Raw genomic sequence first — 342 nt, forward strand, 5'->3', positions numbered from 1 at the left:
AGCGTTGTTGATGCAGTCAAACACCCACTGCGGCTGCACGTACTCCCGCGCATGCAGACCCTCGCCACACATCTGCTGCACGCCTGATATATATACAGCAGCAGCAGCAGCAGCAGCAGGAGGCGGAGCAGCAGCAGCAGCAGCAGCAGCAGGAGGCGGAGCAGCAGCAGCAGCAGCAGCAGAAAAGAAATGAGATACGGAGGTTTCAAAATCGTGCGGCTGCAGATGCTGCACCAACAGCAGCAGCAGCAACAGCAATATTAACAGCAGCAACAGCAGCAGCAGCAGCAGCAGCAGCAGCAGCAACAGCAGCAACAGCAGCAGCAGCAGCAACAGCAGCAG

General features: G+C 57.9%; 1 protein-coding gene across 1 annotated transcript in view; it reads right to left on the reverse strand.

Moving 5' to 3' along the window:
• EMH_0033640 (pescadillo family protein, putative) overlaps positions 1-342 on the reverse strand; it is a gene marked incomplete at both ends in the record, with an annotated part of 3,025 nt that overhangs the window by 1,047 nt on the left and 1,636 nt on the right. Inside the window, one exon of the mRNA XM_013494776.1 lies at positions 40-83. Within this exon, the coding sequence (XP_013350230.1) occupies positions 40-83 (44 nt within the window). The remainder of the gene's footprint in view (positions 1-39; positions 84-342) is intronic.

The sequence above is a fragment of the Eimeria mitis genome, genomic scaffold, assembly GCF_000499745.2.
Source record: "Eimeria mitis Houghton genomic scaffold, Emh_scaff1280, whole genome shotgun sequence".
NCBI lineage: Eukaryota > Apicomplexa > Conoidasida > Eucoccidiorida > Eimeriidae > Eimeria > Eimeria mitis.